Source organism: Schistosoma mansoni, chromosome W, assembly GCF_000237925.1.
Source record: "Schistosoma mansoni strain Puerto Rico chromosome W, complete genome".
Classification (NCBI taxonomy): Eukaryota; Metazoa; Platyhelminthes; class Trematoda; order Strigeidida; family Schistosomatidae; genus Schistosoma; species Schistosoma mansoni.
Genome location: NC_031502.1, coordinates 25,798,195 through 25,816,785, shown reverse-complemented (window position 1 = coordinate 25,816,785; position 18,591 = coordinate 25,798,195). Strand labels below are relative to the sequence as shown.

General features: G+C 34.3%; 2 protein-coding genes across 2 annotated transcripts in view; both read left to right on the top strand.

Annotated features, from left to right (window-relative positions):
- Positions 1–18,591, top strand: part of Smp_165820 (putative dynein heavy chain) — a gene marked incomplete at both ends in the record, with an annotated part of 95,771 nt that overhangs the window by 70,115 nt on the left and 7,065 nt on the right. Inside the window, 6 exons of the mRNA XM_018789135.1 lie at positions 569–1,200; positions 4,721–5,048; positions 6,715–7,026; positions 8,380–8,921; positions 9,279–9,469; positions 10,452–10,891. Coding sequence (XP_018654608.1) covers positions 569–1,200; positions 4,721–5,048; positions 6,715–7,026; positions 8,380–8,921; positions 9,279–9,469; positions 10,452–10,891 — 2,445 coding nt within the window. The remainder of the gene's footprint in view (positions 1–568; positions 1,201–4,720; positions 5,049–6,714; positions 7,027–8,379; positions 8,922–9,278; positions 9,470–10,451; positions 10,892–18,591) is intronic.
- Smp_151790 (hypothetical protein) lies at positions 14,692–15,556 on the top strand (the record flags this gene model as incomplete). Its single annotated transcript, XM_018789136.1, has 1 exon — positions 14,692–15,556. Exon 1 carries the CDS (start codon positions 14,978–14,980, stop codon positions 15,554–15,556), a length of 579 nt encoding a protein of 192 aa, XP_018654609.1. The 5' UTR covers positions 14,692–14,977.

Here is an 18,591-nt window from a genome sequence, read left to right as displayed (position 1 = left end):
AGTATTTTAGAAATATTTGAATTGTTCACAATATGTATAGAAATTATCTGACACTAAAATTTTTGACCATCAGATCCTAACCAGTGTGTAGTACTTTACCCTTTGATCCTTACTGAAATCTGTAAATGTGTCAAATGTTCAATGAATTAAGTAGTTCAATGTTATGTTAATTCGACTGTCCGAATTGAAATTTCTGGTAGCTTTATTATTCTTTAGTTTCTCCTTTTTCTCATCTTTATTATTATAATTAGTTGCTTGACTGTTCAAAACTGTGCATAAGTCTTCCATCTTGATAAGACCGATACATAAAATTCATTACAAACGTACATATGGGCACTGTTGCAACAGTAATTGCTAATTTAGTTCAGACCAATATTAAGACAATCCAATAAAGACACCCATAATAAATGATCTGAAAATTGGTTTTAAAGACAGGAAGCGACAACTTGAGAATTTAGTAAGTTATGGAACATTATCTACAGTATGGAGTTTTTGCTCCATGAAATGCGTTATTTTCCCTATTTCTTTTTGTCCATAATTTTGTTTTATTATTCTTTCGACAATTTAGGTCACTGCTCAACAAAATGCAGCAACGGAAGTAAGAAACAAAGTGCAAATTGTTAAAGATAAAGCTCAGGCCATAGTTGATGACATTGATCGTGAAAAGGTTTTAGCGGAAGCGAAATTAGAAGCAGCTAAACCAGCCCTACAAGAAGCTGAAGATGCATTGAACACCATAAAACCAGGTGATATTGCTACAGTTAGAAGATTAGGAAAACCACCACACCTAATTATGCGTATCATGGATTGTGTGTTGCTTTTGTTTCAACGTCATCTTGAACCATATCAACCTGACCCAGAACGTATCTGTCCGAAGCCTAACTGGAGTGAATCTTTAAAACTAATGACAAATACTGGTTTCTTGTCCATGTTGATGTCCTTTCCAAAAGATACTATTAACGGCGAAACTGTTGAACTGTTGGAACCATATTTAAATATGGAAGATTATACACTGGAAGTCGGTAAAAAAGTTTGTGGTAACGTCGCTGGTTTGTTATCATGGACAAAAGCAATGGCTTATTTTTATACAATCAATAAAGACGTGTTACCAATGAAAGACAACTTAATAAAACAAGAAGCTAGGTTAGCTAAAGCTATGCATGACTTAAATGTAAGTTATCGTTGTCACGTTTTGAAGTAGTACTTCCCTTCAAGCCATATTCCCTTCTTAAAATATGATTGTCTTTCAATTGATAAATGAAGTAATACACCGTAGGCATTCTGTAGTGCTTACTTAAATAAATTCAGCAGAGCTGCTGTTTATTTTATGATGATATAAAAGTTTTACGTTACTGATTGCTATAATGTACACTTTGTGACTTGATAAGGAGCTTTATCTGTTTACTTCCCACTTTTGATGTTTGCTTAGAGAGCATATTACTAGAACCTTAAAGTATTAAAATGAGTGTCTGAAACGTAGTCCAAATCAATCACATTTCATCTAAAACTCAGTTTTATCAATTTCACAATAAGAAAGAAGGAAATGATTCTATTTCATCTTGAACAACTCCTGATGATAAGAGTTATCCAGAGGTTTTATAGGGTCATACCGTATTGACAAATCACTTTAAACTTCGACTAATCTGCTTACTACTATTATTGAGTCATTAATTTTGGATTTTGATTAACCTTCAAAGCTAAATTGATATTAAAATAATAACAATTGCACTAACTGCGGAATGTGTCTCTAATTTGATTAAGAAATCGAATAGATTTTTACCAAACTATAGAGGTGTAATGATTAATCTTCAGGAATAAAATATTTAGAGAAATGAAAATTAAATCCGGTGGGGGTGACTCCTGTGTTTACAATTCTGTCGATACAATATAAATACTACATTTCGTTTGTTTAACCCAGATCATTGGATTTGTTGTCTTCGTGTAGTAAAAGTCAATGCTTTAACATTTGTATGTTTTGAAATTGTTACAACATAGATCCATGCGGCACTCTGTTTGCAGTAGACAAATTCACTATTCCTCTCCTTCGAAAGTACACCAATTCAGTACTAAGAATACAGTAACTTAGATGAACTTACAATGATTTTAAGTTGCACACTTTACTAATCGTTCTGTCAATACATATGCTGTCATTTTGTAAGCAATCAAAAATGAGTTAAAAGCTGATTTTCTTCCTCACCACTTTGTTATGTAAGTGACGTATATCATATCCAACATTTTCAGTGATACCTGTTAAATATTATTGGAATGTTTTTCGTCTACACTCAACAGACACTGTACTTAGATGTATTTCATTATGTTTCGGTTAAATATTGAAGAAAATGTCAGTAATTTTTAATAAAATCACATAGTATAATCCTGATCAAAACTTAATCCTTTATTAACTTACCGTGATTGTTATGGACTCGAACAAAGCTAGTTCTTCTTGTTTTAATTACTCGTTTTTATAGGATGCTCAAGCAATACTTGATGAAAAAGAACGTGAGTTAGCTAAAGTTCAAGCAGTTTATGAAGAAGCATTACGTAAGAAAAATGCACTACTCGAGGATGCAGAACTATGTCGACGTAAAATGACCGCCGCCTCAAAACTTATCGGGAGTTTAGGAGATGAACAAACACGCTGGACAGAACAGAGTCAGACATTTAAAGAAAAGATTGAATGGTATGTGTGGATTGCTTCTCGTAATGACGACTTGATACGATAGCTTTTATCACATTAAACTTTTAAAGCCATTTTGTGTCAATATGCTTAATTAAGTTTCGTACCTTCTGGGACTCTTTGATAAACATATTTATGATTCCAAGCATATTGAAATTTTAATTGACCCTAAGCTCTTAATACACTAAACAGTCTACAACCAAATCAAGTTATTTACCTTAGTGTGATCATATGTATTTGCTTTTATAATATCATTTTTACAACCCTTATTATTCCCTACGTTATCACTTGACATCCAAGTTCACTATATTCAATTCTTTAGAAGTGGGCATTCTAATTGAACACCATACATAAAAACCAGAGAAGTTTCTAAATATTCAAACAAATTTTCGAACGGCTATGGGAGAAAATTATTAAATTTTCACTATTATTTCCAAAAATGTTTTTTTGGAAACCAATTAAAAATATGGCTATCTGCTGTGGTATTTGTAATTACATAGAGACCTATATATCATATCCTATTGTAACCCCTTTCATCGTAGCAAAAGCTCTGTAGACTAGATGGTAAATTTAGTGGAGAACTTCGTGGTGATAATAACTTTAAACGACTAATTCTCTTAGGCTTAAAGGTAGATGCAACATGAATAGTATCCTACTTTGCTTCATAGTCTTTGAGCCATTATAATGAACCCTTAAGTAAAGGTTGTATCCGTTCTCGAAATGTATTGAGTGAGGAAACAAAAGTAAGTATTAAGGAATTGTATTTCGCGTTGAAGACAATATAGATTCAAAAACGAATAAGAGCAAGCAAATAACTAATTCTCAAGCATATGAACAAGCATTCGTCTTACAAGGTTGTTCATCAAAGAGGGAAGTTTACATCATATAAAATATATTCTAGACCCTAATATACACTGAAAATCAACTGTTTCTAGAATATGTAAATAAAATAAACGTGTAAACTCAAAGAACCCGCCACAGGACTATTATAAGAAGGACAAAACTCAGAGTTGTTTCTATATACGAACAAGAAAAGGTGTGGAAACACCTTTGTGTTGTGTCCCGAGCAGATGAAAAATCATTTCAAAGAGTCTGGTGAATTTCCTTTGCTAGAAGTGAAGACGGAGCTACTTTGGATATAAATATACCCATAAACTTATGTAGATTGAATTAAATTTGTAATGCTTGTAACAAACTACACACCATATTATAAATGTAAAAGGCCAGAAAAAAGTCAATATATTAATATGTTATACACATTTGCATTAAATCTCAAAATGAATCAGTTTGAAAACCTGACATAAATATAAAATGATAAAATTTATTTTCTGTTTTCACTAGTGAAATCAATCGTTCCTCATAGAATAATTAACTCAGTAACTTAAAAGTATTATGCTCTATCTAAAGTCTGAAAGTCCCGGACTAGATTTTGACCAAGTTTGTAGGTGAGCTCTGCTGAGAAGTCCCAGTCAGATGTCTAAATTTTTCTCGTTTTCAGTAGTTTTTGAGCTAACCTTATTCAGTGATAAAATAGTTATGAAGTAATTAAGAAGTTGATTAATAATACTGTTGGCTTTTGCTTGATCTGATCAAAAAAGATTAACCAAAGTATGTTTTTCGATACATCCCAGTTGAATACACTCCATACTATGTAGTCAAAACATCTTCTGTTTCCAGTTAGAGAACCTACAAGTACCTATAGATTATTAAATTAGTATTAGTATGAAAAGATTATGGAGACTGATCAATTTGCAGTTTATTGCATGGACTGATTTTGGCTAGACAATTATTGAAAACCCATATGGAACTTCTAGTCAGTAAACAACAACAACCATGATGGGAATAAAACTTAATATCTTCAGACTTAGTGGTAAACGCGTTACCTTTAGATCAATAATTTGTTATCCAATGTTTAACACTAGTAACAATGAATGAACAATATGTTCATATTCACCTGACTGAAAGTTCTCTGTACTCGATCTGACTTCATCATTATGATTATTTGAGATAAAAGTAATTGTAGATGTACAATACATGTTTCAGTAATATCGGACGGACAAGATTTATTGAACATAGAATATATACTGACGTTTTATTTCCTCGTTACAGACTTAACTTTTCTCATTTTCGCACACCTACCAAAATTAGAAAATTTCCTAATAAACATTCAAAACTTGTTCTCATTTCTGTCTACATTTTTAGTCTTGTTGGTGATGTACTTGTTGCGACTGGATTTCTTTCTTACTGTGGTCCATTCAATCAAGAGTTTAGACAAATGTTATACCAGTCATGGCAGAGAATGTTAAGACAATATGATATACCAGGATCTACAATAGTTAACTTGATTTCCATGCTAACTCGCCCAACTCAAGTTAGTTAATTAACCATATCTTTTACCTGTTTAGACAAAATTAAGCTATGAATATTGAAATTAACTGGTAGACATTTCTTTCTCACTGTGTACACTGTTTCCGGATAAATATTTATTTTACGCGGTCCTGTTACAGGGGTTAGAAGTAAAGGACCGTTGGTATTTATCCCTAGTTAGTCTTTCATATCCGATAAGTAACTCGCTACCATAATATATCGGTTGCATAATTGGCACTTGTATAATAGCTTTTACTTCCTAAGATTTATTCACATAATCGGTCGATTATTGATTCTCCCCCGTGTAATCTACTCGGTTCATCGAGGTTATCACTTCGGTCGCTTCAATCATACCAATAGTTTTACTGATCAGCAGAGTCGTAATAAAAAGTTTTACTTTCTCAATAACTGAAAATATTCAGTAATGTAGTTAGTTATCCAGGAGTTTACTAACTAAAGAAAATCTGAGTAAAATTTCAAACAATTGTCATTCCTATCTGGTTTCACGTGATTTAGACTAGAACTCGAAAATTTGGTTACCTAAGCACCGTATTAAAGTTTTCTTGGTTGTGTGTCCCTACCACTACTGAGATAGTCTCACACAGCACTCTGTGATTGAATTTAAATTTACATCCGGATGTTGTGTCATAGATAAAATAAATTAGACTAGATATTCGGATTTACTAACTATTGGTGAATTCTTTATTTGTAATCATCATCCACTTCTCATTAAATGTTTGCTTGATAAAGTTGTATCCGATTATCCGTTTTTTTACTTGTTTTAGGTAAATTCGTTCACTAATCCGTCGAACGAATTCAGAAAACCCATCAATCGATCTCTATCGATGGATTTCGAATTATTAGCCACCTTTAATCAACTGGTTTAATTGACTCAACCGTGTTTTTATCCTTATAATATTGTATTCATACATTGGTTCAAACAACTTCATTGATTTAAAAGATCCCCAGATGGCATATAGCCTATTTCAGGTTCCAGTGTCTGAAATCAGTGTTTACTTGCCTCAAGTGAAAAGAATAACTGAAACAACAATGTAATGAAAATCTTATATGCATAAGTATTCATTACTTGGTATTACTTGTGTATATACATAAAGACTAAGAAGTTTGATATTCATCATCGGTATTCCTTAGGATTCACTAAAAGATCAGTTTCAAGCACCATTATAGTGAACGAGAACTTGGCACGGTCAATCGCACGTATTTGAACACAAAATTAACGAATGACTTGGTAAAATCTGAGAATCATATAGTAAATACTACATTCGCAAAATGTTCATCAATTGTCTCAGACTTGACTGCTCCTTCGTTTCCACACCAATCACTCTGTGTTCTCGTTCTCTTCTCTTCAATCTTCTTAATTTCCTGCCTCTAGAGATTTCACTTTCGATTGATGACACATACTACTTACTTCTATCGACACTAGTAGCACACACCACACTATATGCCAAAAGGCGTTTCAGTTCATCAACTAGAATTGACCTTCCATCAGGTTTTGTTTAAATTGTCTATCGTTTAAATAAGACCTTTTCTATTCCTTAGTGGATTTAACTAAATTAATTGAAGTCATTAATATTAAAAATATATGGCATTTTGCAAAATTTCTTTACAGACTTTATTTTCATTACATCCATTTAATTTGTTTTATTCAGCTTGGTGAATGGAAAATTCAAGGTTTACCCAGTGATGAATTATCCTTACAAAACGGTATCATTGTTGACCAAGCAAGTCGTTATCCGTTACTAATCGATCCACAAGGGCAAGGAAAATCGTGGATAAAAAGTCGTGAGCAACAGCATGACTTGATTACAACTACATTATGGAATAAGTATTTCAGACAACACTTAGAAGATGCCTTGTCAACTGGACGTCCATTACTAATCGAAGATATTGGCGAAGATTTAGATCCAGCAATGGATAATGTACTGGAGAAAAATTTTATCAAACAAGGTTCAATTCATAAGGTATAGTAAGAAAGATAAGAGACGTGTTTATTTGGGATTGAAGGTGCGAAAATTTATATATTTTAATTATAAGTGCAACCCTTGGGGTATATGCATCTTGTGTGACTTTGACTTTAAATGGAAATCCAAATTAGTTTACCTAAAACCTCTCATATATTTCAAGGTGATTATCATATCATTATAACAATCAACGAATCATTTCTCTCGTTCTGCTGTTCCTCAAAGACACTCTCTTGTTACTTCACCCACGATGGGTCCTAGCTCTTATAGATTTAGAAAGTAAAATGACTGAATAAAAAGTACGAAATTGAGAAAAGGTCATCAGTAGTGATAATCACTATCATCTACAGAATCCTAACAAAGCTTCCAATGTTTTTGGATCTCCATTCATTAAGGATGGTGACGCAACCTCTGATGGAAACCTGGATTTTGGAGTTATCACAATAATTGAAAATTATCAACATGTTCTATTTATGATATACTGATAAACTTAAAGCTTCGGAATACTCTTCAGATATCATTTTTGAACATCTAAGATCAGACGTAGTTCATCATGAGTTTGTGTCACTGAACCTGGTTACCACACTTGGTTATGTAATCGGTCTTGACTTCATTCTTTATTATTTCACATCTGGCGAATATTATGTGAAAGCTCGGTTTGTTCTACATAAGTACAATAGCCAATATTATTATTACCAGTTATAATAACGATGTACCTGGAAGCGGTAACAACTAATAACTTAAAATATATTTAAACAAACGATAACATTATCCTTAAAATATATTTGTGAATACTTAGAAGTACATTTTTCTATTCCTATATCAGTTTCTTGCTTATTCCTTGTTTTAAATTGTCTCAAAATAAATAGTTAAATTCCTCTGAAAACCAATGAGTTTGTTTGTGGGTGAAATGAAATAATGCAAACCTATTGAGGAAGTTCCCAATCTTTGCATATCATAATAGTTGGGACACAATTCGAATATGTTTCTGTTGATAAAATTGTTTGTCGAAAAGTAGCATATATTGCGAATATCTCGTGTAAACCTATTTAAGGATGGATATGTTAAACGAACTGTTTGAGTTTTAATATGTTAGGCTATGTCCGATCCAATGCGATTTAAAAATTTCGTAGATTAAACAAGATAAGAATCCATAGTCACTAATTAAAGACTATTAGTGATATGTCTCAGAGTTGCTTCAAATCCTGACTTAACCTACAAGCCTGATTAACTATTGTAAAGGCCAAAACGTCGTATGAGCTAAATTGAAGTGCATCCCCAATGTATTCTTTCAGTTACTGTTTTAACACTTAGTTTCATAATGGCGTTTTGTAATCCCATTTAATTATTCAGGTCAAGATCGCTGACAAAGAAATTGACGTATTACCTTGCTTCCGATTGTATATTACAACCAAATTACCCAATCCATCATTTACACCTGAAATATCTGCTAGAACTTCGATTATTGATTTCACAGTTACAATGAAAGGTTTAGAAGAGCAGTTACTTGGACGTGTTATATTAAGTGAACGACATGAACTGGAGGCTCAACGTGTTCAGTTAATGCTTGATGTGCAATCGAATAAAACAAAAATTAAAGAATTAGAAGATAATTTATTATCGCGTTTAGCAAGTGTACAAGGTTCACTGGTAGACGATGTTGATTTGATTGACGTATTAAGTTCTACTAAAGCGACAGCTAGTGATGTGTCAAGAAAGTTGGAAATCTCCTCTGAAACTGAAATGCAAATAACTAGTGCCAGAGAAGAATACAGACCGATCGCAACACGAGGTTCAGTATTATACTTTTTAATTGTTGAAATGAGCTTGATCAACTGTATGTATCAAACATCATTACGTCAATTTTTAGCGCTGTTCGGTCAGTCATTAGCAAAGTAAGTTTTATAATTTTGATTTATTGAATAATCGCACTCCTAAAAAGCAATTGATCAGGTTTGTATGTAGGACTGTAGTGAAAGCAAAATTGATAAAGACTTATTTGATTTACCATTAGTTTATTCATTTCAATATATTTTGGTACACAATTATATCAAACAACACAGTAAATAAAGGGAAATTATATTATAATTAAGATTTTAGCACCTAATTGAAGGGGATTCAAATAACTAAAAAATCTCTCTTACTAAGTAGATAAAACGGATATCTAAGAGGGTTTTGAATACATTATGCTCCGATTCATTGATTTTTCACATAAATATAGAACTGACCTGTGAATTTTATTTATATTTTAGATCTGAAAAATCTCCAATTACCACGAAACGCATTTTGAATGTGATAGACTATATGACTTACGATGTATGGAGATATGTCATTCGTGGTTTGTATGAAGTTGACAAATCGACGTTTTCTCTCTTGTTAGCGTTGAAAATCGATATGCAAGCTGGACGTGTTAGGCATGAAGAATTTCAGTGTTTTATCAAAGGTATTCATGAGCATAACAACGTTAATATTCATTTGTTATTAATAAGAATTAGATACCAGTATATTACCATCGTTTTGGTCTGTGATACTTCGCTAATCAAGAAAGTTTTCGGGAGTCGACGTCAGTACTACAACCTGGGTCTAATGAATAGTCTTTCTTTTTATAAGACCGTGTTAGTTTTATTAGATTATTTTTCGGAAGATAAAAGTTTGACCATCAATTTTTGGTTGAGGTGCAACTCTTCGGCTTGAAGGTTTTGATTGACTCTAGAAAACAAGTTTATAGTATGTAGCGCAGAGCAGCTTCAAAATAGAGTATAACAATTGCTCCATGCTTTCTATTTTGTAGTCCTCTGGTAACTACCAACCATTTAAACTACATCCTAATGTTTCAGGTAATTTTCCTGAAGTTAGTCTAATCGAACATCAAGTATTAGTAAGCGTCTTCTGTTCATTGTCTCGAAACTGTCAAAGTAGCTATCAATTATGAAGTGAGAGTTATTTATTTTCCAAACAAATTGTCGTATGCTGTGGTCCTTTGGTATAACTTAACCGCCTTGCCCTTTTGATGCTGTGACTTTACTAATACTAATCGAAAGGTTGCGTATGTTTAGAAATTGTAAAAACTCGGTGTTCTATGTTATGATCTCTATTTCAGCTCTTTTATGCAGAAACTTTAAGTAACAGTTAAGGGTGGGCTACTCAATATTCGCCCACCTGAATAAACTCTCAAAATCCATCTTTTTTTCGTAGCCCCCATTGGAGGCTTCGTTGCAGTAAAGAAGTGGAATGATGAACTGTGGTTTGTAATAGCTCCTCATAGATGTCAATTTATTTAAGAGTACCGTGTAGTGAACTACAGTTCTTTTCAGCCTTACAGTCTTTGGTAAGATATTCCCGCCCTTCAAAAAGGCAAAAATACGTTTGCCAATCAATAGTCCTTGTACTAAATATATGTTTATATTAAATCTCCTCTTTTAAAGGTGGTGCATCTTTGGATTTAAACACTGTTAAACCGAAACCGTTTAAATGGATTACAGATATGACTTGGTTGAATTTAGTCGCTTTATCAAGTTTAAATCAATTTGCTAGTATTCTAGATCAAGTAGTTAGTAATGAACGTGGTTGGCGTCAGTGGACTGACAAATCTTCGCCTGAATTAGAAACTATTCCTGACGGTTACCAATCAAATATAGACACTTTCAGACGCCTTCTGCTTATTCGAGCCTGGTGCCCAGACCGTATAATGAATCAAGCAAATATTTATGTGGGTGACTGTTTAGGTAAAAAATTCTCGGAAGGATTTGTACTTGATTTAGATAGTGTCTACCATGAGTCAACATCACTTTGGCCAATAGTTGGATTACTTAGTACTGGTTCGGACCCCACTACACAAATAGAATTATTAGCCAAGAAATACAGGGTAAGTTTGTTTACATTTATTACTATGTGTTTAGTAGTCATTATTATTGTCATTAGGCACACTGAACATAATTCAGCATGTTCTGCAGTACTGTATGATTGTAATGATCATCATTATTCGCAAGATGTAAAAATGCTAAGCTGTAAGTGAATTGTATAATTAAGAAAGTTTTACCATGAGTCGATAGGGCTTTTGAAAATCATGGTTCAAACGCTATAATCATCTTGAGACCTACGACTCCCTAAGCCACCAATTTAAACTTGAACTTTAAATTGGAATTCCCTTATACGCTGTAATTAACTATACTTTTTTAAAGATATGTCTAAACTACTTATTTTTTACTATCGACATTTTGATTTGGCTTTTTTTCACATTCCTACACAGTTCCTCCGAAAATACATAATATGGTATTAGGCCAGTAAATCACCTCTCACTGATAATAATAATAATAATAATAATAACAAACTTGTCATCCAAGTATTTATATCATTAATTGCCAGACCTAAATCCCATGAATGATGAAAAACAAAGTTGAAATCAAAATTAGTGGATATTACAAGTCAGTACGTTACGACAGCAGTTCCCCAATCTAAGGTGTTGACCAAAGATCATCAGCAAGCACGGAGAAAACTTATAAAAGACGAAACAATATCGCTACCTTGTCCAGATAAGGGTTGCGGTGTAGTCATCCTAAACAGAGACCAATACCCTAGCACATTAATGTCCATTTTAAATGATTCCACGAGATTTATCATCAATAATACTTAGAAAGACCTAACAGATACGACTGAGAAGCATCTTTTAAAAAAGTTGAGAGAACTCTTGGAGGAAAATCTAATCGATAATCATACGTACAATGAACTCAAACCTAAAGGATCTCAATTACCTTATATATACGACCTACCTAAAACACAAATCCAACATCCCGATAAAATCAATATTATCTATGACCACATCACCCTCCTATAAACTCGCCCACTTGCTGACTAGGTGCTTAGAACCAATCCGTTAGTTACTAGCACCCTACATTCCGAAGGATAGTTTTGAATTCGAACAAAAGTTTGACAGCTTAAATGCTTCCGATAAATTCATGGTCTCGTTTGATGTCTTGTCACTCTTCACACGATCCCTATTGAAGAAACGGCAGATGTCATATGTAAATGTCCTGAACTCCTATCTTTGCCAATCCCCAAATTCAAACAGCTCCTGTTCCTGTACACCAAAACACACAATTTCAATTCAACAATGTGTTGATGGAGTAGCCATGGGTAGCCCTCTGGATCCCATTCTGGTTGATATATTTATGAGAAACCTGGAACAGAAGCTCAAGCACGCAATTGATGGAACTACACTCTACTGCAGAGATATTGATTACACATTTCTCGTCTGCAACAATCATAAGCACTTCGTGAACCTACCTAATTTCTTCAACAAAACTCACAAGGATATAGATTTTACTATGAAACATGAAGTAAAAGATAAATTCAATTTCTTAAATATTGGAATCAAATGAACCTTAGATGGCACACTACAAAGACACGTCCACCGCAAAAATATCTGGAGTGGAATTCATCTCAGTTACAACAGTTTCTGTTCAATAAGTTACAAAAAGGGACTTGTACGAACCCTTTTTGACCACGCTCGTAAACTTTGCCTTCACTATAAATTGCCTACGTGAAAATGCATTTCCAGCGAAATTCATAGTGAAGTATTCCGAAACCAATGTTCTTGTAAAATACGATGCAGTGGAAAATAAAACCTGCTTCTTATACTTTCGTTTTAAAGGAGATGAAACAACTGAAATAATTATTCACAAGATAAATGCCGCGTTGAAGGTTGTTTATCCATCACGAACACTCAAACGAACTCTTCGCTTAAACAAACTAAAATTGATAGGGCCCCTTTTCTCAGTACCTCCAACTGCATTTACCAACTTACATGTTGTTATATCCCCTGGCGAATTATGAATCGTAAATCTGAGGTCTATTTATGGACAAATGTAATACGCCTATTCCTATTGGATAGTTGTTAAATAAGTGACCTAATCGTTTCCGTGTTCCTCTTATCATAACCTTTATTTTGACCTTGGAACTATTATTATTGATTACTTTCCCCCTAGCTACAGCCACATTGGCCAATTACTGTACAAATGTTATTTTTCTATTTTTGATATATGTGGTCTGTTTGGTTAGTATATATAACCCAGTATGCTTGTAAATAATGATTCATATTGCTGAGGCTGTTATTTGTGTTCTGGACTTAACGGACTGGGCTAGGCAGATAGGAAGGACCGAATAGCACCCAAGACTGCTCGTACGTATTTCCTGTATCATTGGACATATATATATATATTAAGAGGGCAAATTGATACGTTATAACAATTGGCGACGGGGATTCTGGAAAAAAAATACAGCAGCCGCTGACGTCATTTTGGAATTAAATAATCCATAATAATTGCCGGTGTTTTTTTGGATTTATTATTATTTGCATAAAAAAAAATGGCTCTAACTTCCGATCAATTTCAGTTGCTAATCCAGCGACAAGAGCAGCGCTTTAGAAAGAGTCAATTGGATTTCATTGACAAGTTACACGCGACGCTGCTGAATCACCCATGCTTTGGGGGTGCAACGGAAGTTGACGCATTGATTTTCAAAATTGCGTACAGAGCTGGAAAACGATTACAGAACTAATGAATATGCCGGCGAAAGCCTCAATGAATCCATACAAAGCAATAATTTAAGCGCAGCAGTTATACATGATCAGCCCAGTAACCCAGTACTACCTGTTTCAGAGACATGCCCTGTACACGGTCCAAGTCTTATTAACCCTGAAACAAAACGTGCGAGCAATGAATCGTCCAGTTCACAGAGAGACAATATCTTATTAAGCGCCATTAAAATTGCTGCAGTACCCGCCCATGAAGAAACGGAAAACAAATCGAGCAGTGTATTGAATACAGAGGCGCCAAATGAAATTAATCATGATACGAAAAATGTTTCTAATGAATCTAATGATCAAAATTCTGTAATTGTTCTACCAGATTTAGATTATTTTGATGATTCATATGTTTCTGTTGAATTCTCTTATAAAAATGAGATAAAGATGTCAGATGTATTAAATGATAATCAAGAATCCAATACAACTCTCATAGATACTGATTATCCTAATGATTCATTATCTACTAATGAGGTTCCGAGGAAATTCAAGGAAACTATATCAGAAGAATCAAATGTTGGTGACCTCGAATCAAATGTCGTCGATCCTCATGATCTCTTCAGTTCTAATGCATTCCCTGTTAAATGTGACAAACATATCGCATTAATAGTAACTTGGCTATATGAGGATCCAACAGTCTTTCGTGGGGGAGGGTGAATTCGAGAAATTTAAAATCCGGATATCAACTCCGGATTTCTCAAAAAGGGGAGGTGTTGTATCCCCTGGCGAATTATGAATCATAAATCTGATGTCCATTTATGGACAAATGTAATACGCCTATTCCTATTGGATTGTTGTTAAATGAGTAACCTAAATCTGATGTCTATTTATGGACAAATATAATATGCCTATTCCTATTGGATAGTTGTTAAATAAGTGACCTAGTCGTTTCCGTGTTCCTCTTATCATAACCTTTATTTTGACCTTGGAACTATTATTATTGATTACTTTCCCCCTAGCTACAGCCACATTGGCCAATTACTGTACAAATGTTATTTTTCTATTTTTGATATGTGTGGTCTGTTTGGTTAGTATATATAACCCAGTATGCTTGTAAATAATGATTCATATTGCTGAGGCTGTTATTTGTGTTCTGGACTTAACGGCTGGGCTAGGCAGATAGGAAGGACCGAATAGCACCCAAGACTGCTCGTACGTATTTCCTGTATCATTGGACACATATATATATATATTAAGAGGGCAAATTGATACGTTATAACAATTGGCGACGGGGATTTCGGTAAAAAAAATACAAGAACTGGACGTGATTCTGGAAAAAAAATACAGCAGCCGCTGACGTCATTTTGGAATTAAATAATCCATAATAATTGCCGGTGTTTTTTTGGATTTATTATTATTTGCATAAAAAAAATGGCTCTAACTTCCGATCAATTTCAGTTGCTAATCCAGCGACAAGAGCAGCGCTTTAGAAAGAGTCAATTGGATTTCATTGACAAGTTACACGCGACGCTGCTGAATCACCCATGCTTTGGGGGTGCAACGGAAGTTGACGCATTGATTTCCAATTTGCGTACAGAGCTGGAAAACGATTACAGAACTAATGAATATGCCGGCGAAAGCCTCAATGAATCCATACAAAGCAATAACTTAAGCGCAGCAGTTATACATGATCAGCCCAGTAACCCAGTACTACCTGTTTCAGAGACATGCCCTGTACACGGTCCAAGTCTTATTAACCTTGAAACAAAACGTGCGAGCAATGAATCGTCCAGTTCACAGAGAGACAATATCTTATTAAGCGCCATTAAAATTGCTGCAGTACCCGCCCATGAAGAAACGGAAAACAAATCGAGCAGTGTATTGAATACAGAGGCGCCAAATGAAATTAATCATGATACGAAAAATGTTTCTAATGAATCTAATGATCAAAATTCTGTAATTGTTCTACCAGATTTAGATTATTTTGATGATTCATATGTTTTCTGTTGAATTCTCTTATAAAAATGAGATAAAGATGTCAGATGTATTAAATGATAATCAAGAATCCAATACAACTCTCATAGATACTGATTATCCTAATGATTCATTATCTACTAATGAGGTTCCGAGGAAATTCAAGGAATCTATATCAGAAGAATCAAATGTTGGTGACCTCGAGTCAAATGTCGTCGATCCTCAAGATCTGTTCAGTTGTAACGCATTCCCTGTTAAATGTGACAAACTTATCGCTTTAATAGTAACTTGGCTATATGAGGATCCAACAGTCTTTCGTGGGGGAGGGTGAATTCGAGAAATTTAAAATCCGGATATCAACTCCGGATTTCTCAAAAAGGGGAGGTGTTATATCCCCTGGCGAATTATGAATCGTAAATCTGAGGTCCATTTATGGACCAATGTAATACGCCTATTCCTCTCGGATAGTTGTTAAATAAGTGACCTAATCGTTTCTGTGTTCCTCTTATCATAACCTTTAGTTTGACCTGGGAACTATTATTATTGATTTCTTTCCCCCTAGCTATCAGCCACATTGGCCAATTCCTGTACAAATGTATTTTTTCTATTTTTGATATGTGTGGTCTGTTTGGTTAGTATATATAACCCAGTATGCTTGTAAATAATGATTCATATTGCCGAGGCTGATATTTGGTGTTCTGGACTTAACGGCTGGGCTAGGCAGATAGGAAGGACCGAATAGCACCCAAGACTGCACGTACGTATTTCCTGTATCATTGCACGTTCATACGTATTAACGAATCAATACGTTATAACAATTGGCGACGGGGATTCTGGAAAAAAAATACAGCAGCCGCTGACGTCATTTCGGAATTAAATAATCCATAATAATTGCCGGTGTTTTTTTTGGATTTATTATTATTATTATTTGCATTAAAAAAATGGCTCTAACTTCCGATCAATTTCAGTTGCTAATCCAGCGACAAGAGCAGCGCTTTAGAAAGAGTCAATTGGATTTCATTGATAAGTTACACGCGAAGCTGCTGAATCACCCATGCTTCGGGGGTGCAACGGAAGTTGACGCATTAATTACAAAATTGCGTACAGAGCTGGAAAACGATTACAGAACTAATGAATATGCCGGCGAAAGCCTCAATGAATCCATACAAAGCAATAATTTAAGCGCAGCAGTTATACATGATCAGCCCAGTAACCCAGTACTACCTGTTTCAGAGACATACCCTGTACACGGTCCAAGTCTTATTAACCCTGAAACAAAACGTGCGAGCAATGAATCGTCCAGTTCACAGAGAGACAATATCTTATTAAGCGCCATTAAAATTGCTGCAGTACCCGCCCATGAAGAAACGGAAAACAAATCGAGCAGTGTATTGAATACAGAGGCGCCAAATGAAATTAATCATGATACGAAAAATGTTTCTAATGAATCTAATGATCAAAATTCTGTAATTGTTCTACCAGATTTAGATTATTTTGATGATTCATATGTTCCTGTTGAATTCTCTTATAAAAATGAGAGAAAAATGTCAGATGTATTAAATGATAATCAAGAATCCACTGATTATGATTCATTATCTGCTAATGAGGTTCCAAAAAAATTGAAGCAAACTGTTTCACAAGAATCGAAAGCTGGTGACCTCAAATCAAATGTCGTCGATCCTCATGATCTCGTCAGTTCTAATGCATTCCCTGTTAAATGTGACAAACATATCGCATTAATAGTAACTTGGCTATATGAGGATCCAACAGTCTTTCGTGGGGGAGGGTGAATCCGAGAAAATTTAAAATCCGGATATCAACTCCGGATTTCTCAAAAAGGGGAGGTGTTATATCCCCTGGCGAATTATGAATCGTAAATCTGAGGTCTATTTATGGACAAATGTAATACGCCTATTCCTATTGGATAGTTGTTAAATAAGTGACCTAATCGTTTCCGTGTTCCTCTTATCATAACCTTTATTTTGACCTTGGAACTATTATTATTGATTACTTTCCCCCTAGCTACAGCCACATTGGCCAATTACTGTACAAATGTTATTTTTCTATTTTTGATATATGTGGTCTGTTTGGTTAGTATATATAACCCAGTATGCTTGTAAATAATGATTCATATTGCTGAGGCTGTTATTTGTGTTCTGGACTTAACGGCTGGGCTAGGCAGATAGGAAGGACCGAATAGCACCCAAGACTGCTCGTACGTATTTCCTGTATCATTGGACATATATACATATATATTAAGAGGGCAAATTGATACGTTATAACACATGTACGTGTCAAAGCACATACATTGGAAGAACAGGGAGAAGAGTACATGTTCTCATTTCCGAGCGTGTTTCAAAGAACCTGAGACTGAGAAGCGAAATGGCTCTAAAGAGTGCAACGGTTCGGCATTTACTTGACACCGGACACACCAATAAGCACATCACTACCCTGGTAGCTTTATTGTGTTAATGTTTATTTTGTTATTTGGTCTTCCCTTACTGAATTCTTATTTTATGTACATTAAAATTACCCCTTCACTCATACATTTCCATTCACTTAATTCTTTTCACTTATGTAACCCTTCAAATCCTGTTCACTTATTACGCAACCCATATTTTTTTGATTTCAGGAATCTTGTGTAAACACTTCATTACCCCTAAAATTATCACACAATATATCTTACCTGTCTCTGAACCTCACTTAACCATTGAACCAACCCATCCTTCATGTCTTTTTATTCTAAAACCACATGATCTTCGACCGGTTCTTGCATATGTATATATATATGGTTATTACTGACAACCTTTGTCATTCCAATTCTTTTCATTCACTTATGTCAATTGTTTCACATCATATCTTACGTCAGTGTAAAAATTTAATACATATTTGGATGTAAGCAACTGATGAGAAACCACAGAATATAATGAATTCATGTTATTTTGCATCCATACTTCTTCTGGCTTTATTTACATTACCTAGTAGTTTAATCAACCTTTGACATCAATCAAGAATATGTCCTAACATTTTTTCGGTTCATGTAAGCCTTTGACAAATTAACACTGTTTACC